The 1,910-nt window shown below is 67.4% G+C and overlaps 1 protein-coding gene across 1 annotated transcript; it reads left to right on the top strand.

The window, feature by feature from the left end:
• Positions 1-1,332: 1,332 nt before the first annotated feature.
• Positions 1,333-1,908, top strand: LOC107298400 (probable G-protein coupled receptor 21; the record flags this gene model as incomplete). Its single annotated transcript, XM_015827776.1, has 1 exon — positions 1,333-1,908. A coding segment is annotated over exon 1 (576 nt), but the record flags the coding sequence as incomplete, so codon positions are not given.
• Positions 1,909-1,910: the final 2 nt, after the last annotated feature.

Here is a 1,910-nt window from a genome sequence, read left to right as displayed (position 1 = left end):
ACTTCCAGATTCCACGTCTGTCCCACTCCACAGGGGTCATTTGGGGGGATCTGGGTCGCAAGGACGAGCGCCCGTCTGTTTTGGTGATGGCGCCTTTGAGGTTGTGGGGGGAACGAGGATCAGTCGAGAGGATCAGCTCCATGGGGTTCCTCTCTGGCTGAGAGGGCTGCTCAAAGGCCTCAGGGAGAGGGAGGGTCCCCCTCCCAGCGGCCCTCCCAAGGGGCTGACAGCTAGGGGGCTTGGTACCCCTCCCCTGCCCTGCCTCTGGGCCGTTTTTTTTCACCTGGAGGACCAGGCTTCGTTCTCCGCCTGTTTTGAGATTTCTGCCTCCAACGGCATCGGTAGCTCCTGCCATCCGAGCTGAGGGGCAGGGGGCGGGCGAGTGAGTGAGTGGGTGGGTTTGGCCTGCGCTCCCCCCTCCCCACGCCGAGAGAAACTTTCTGCAGGGCGGTGGGCTTGGCAGTGCGGAGGAGAGCCAGCAAGCGCGCAGGCGGAGCCCGGGCACACGCAGTCGTGCGCGCGCGCCCACTGAATCTGCAGAGCCAGCTGGGCGGAGAGAAGCAGCCCAGGGCTGTGTTGCTTGCCTGCCTCCCCTTCTGGACCTGGAGCGGGCAGCCGCCTGCCTGCCTCTGCCGGGCGGGCACCCCAGGCAAGCACACACCGTCTCCTGGCTGGCTGGCTGGCTGCGAGAGCTCGCCTTTGTCCTCCTCCGAGCAGCAGCGGCAGGTAGGCGTAGGAGGAGGAGGAGGAGGAGGGGGGGCAGTCTCCAAAGCATCCCTCCTCCAGATCCTGGGAAGCTGGTGGGCAGCTGGCCCCCTCTCCTCTCCCCCCCCTCTCTCTCCTGCAGTGTTGGGGGCAGGGAGGCCCGCCTGGCGCAACCGGGGAGGAAGGGAGGGATTCTTTCTTCCTCCCTCGGCTTCCAGGAGGAACCGCCCCCACGTGGCTCCACTGGCCTTCCTCTCCTCCCCTCCCTCCCCCCAACCCTCCAGCCAGCCTCCTCCTCCTCCTCCTTCCAGCCAGAGAGCAGCACAGCAGCAGCAGCGTACCTCTGCTCCCCCCCAGCGGCAGCCAGCCGCCTGCTGCCAGCCAGCCCAGCTGGAGGAGGGGGCGGTGGCTGCCGTCGGCGGCAGCAGCAGCAGCAGTAGCAGCGAGCCAAGAGGGAGCATTGCGGACAATGCCCGGGCAGCCTGCGCACTCCTCCTCGCCTTCTCCCAAGCAGCAGCAGCAGAAGCAGCAGCAGCCGCGCACCACGCAGGAGCTGCCGCAATGACAGCCGGTGCAGCAGCCGGGCAGCGGCCACCGGCGTGAAGGGACCGTGGGCGCCTCGGCAAGATGAACGCCTCCCTGGATGGCGGCAGCCCCGGCAATGGGAGCGGCGGGGGCGGGGGCGGCGGGGAGAGTGGCGGGAGGCCCTTCTGCCTGCTGGCGGCCGGCTACCCGGACAGCCTGGACGTCTGCCTCCTGGAGGCCATCATCATCGTATTCCTGACCGTCCTCATCATCTCGGGCAACCTGGTGGTCATCTTCGTCTTCCACTGCGCGCCGCTGTTGAACCACCACACCACCAGCTACTTCATCCAGACCATGGCCTACGCCGACCTGCTGGTGGGGGTGAGCTGCCTGGTGCCCTCCCTCTCCCTGCTGCACCACCCGCTGGCCTTCCTGCCCGAGGCGCTGGTCTGCAAGGTCTTCGGCTACGTGGTCTCGGTGTTGAAGAGCGTCTCCATGACCTCGCTGGCCTGCATCAGCCTGGACCGCTACATCGCCATCACCAAGCCCCTCAGCTACAGTACGCTGGTCACCCCCTGCCGGCTGCGGGCCTGCATCCTGCTGCTCTGGCTCTACTCGGGCGGCGTCTTCCTGCCCGCCTTCTTCGAGTGGGGCAAGCCGGGCTACCACGGGGACATCTT

Source organism: Protobothrops mucrosquamatus, unplaced genomic scaffold, assembly GCF_001527695.2.
Source record: "Protobothrops mucrosquamatus isolate PMUCROS unplaced genomic scaffold, P.Mucros_1.0 scaffold3942, whole genome shotgun sequence".
In the NCBI taxonomy this organism is placed as follows: domain Eukaryota; kingdom Metazoa; phylum Chordata; class Lepidosauria; order Squamata; family Viperidae; genus Protobothrops; species Protobothrops mucrosquamatus.
This window is presented reverse-complemented; position numbering and strand designations above follow the sequence as displayed.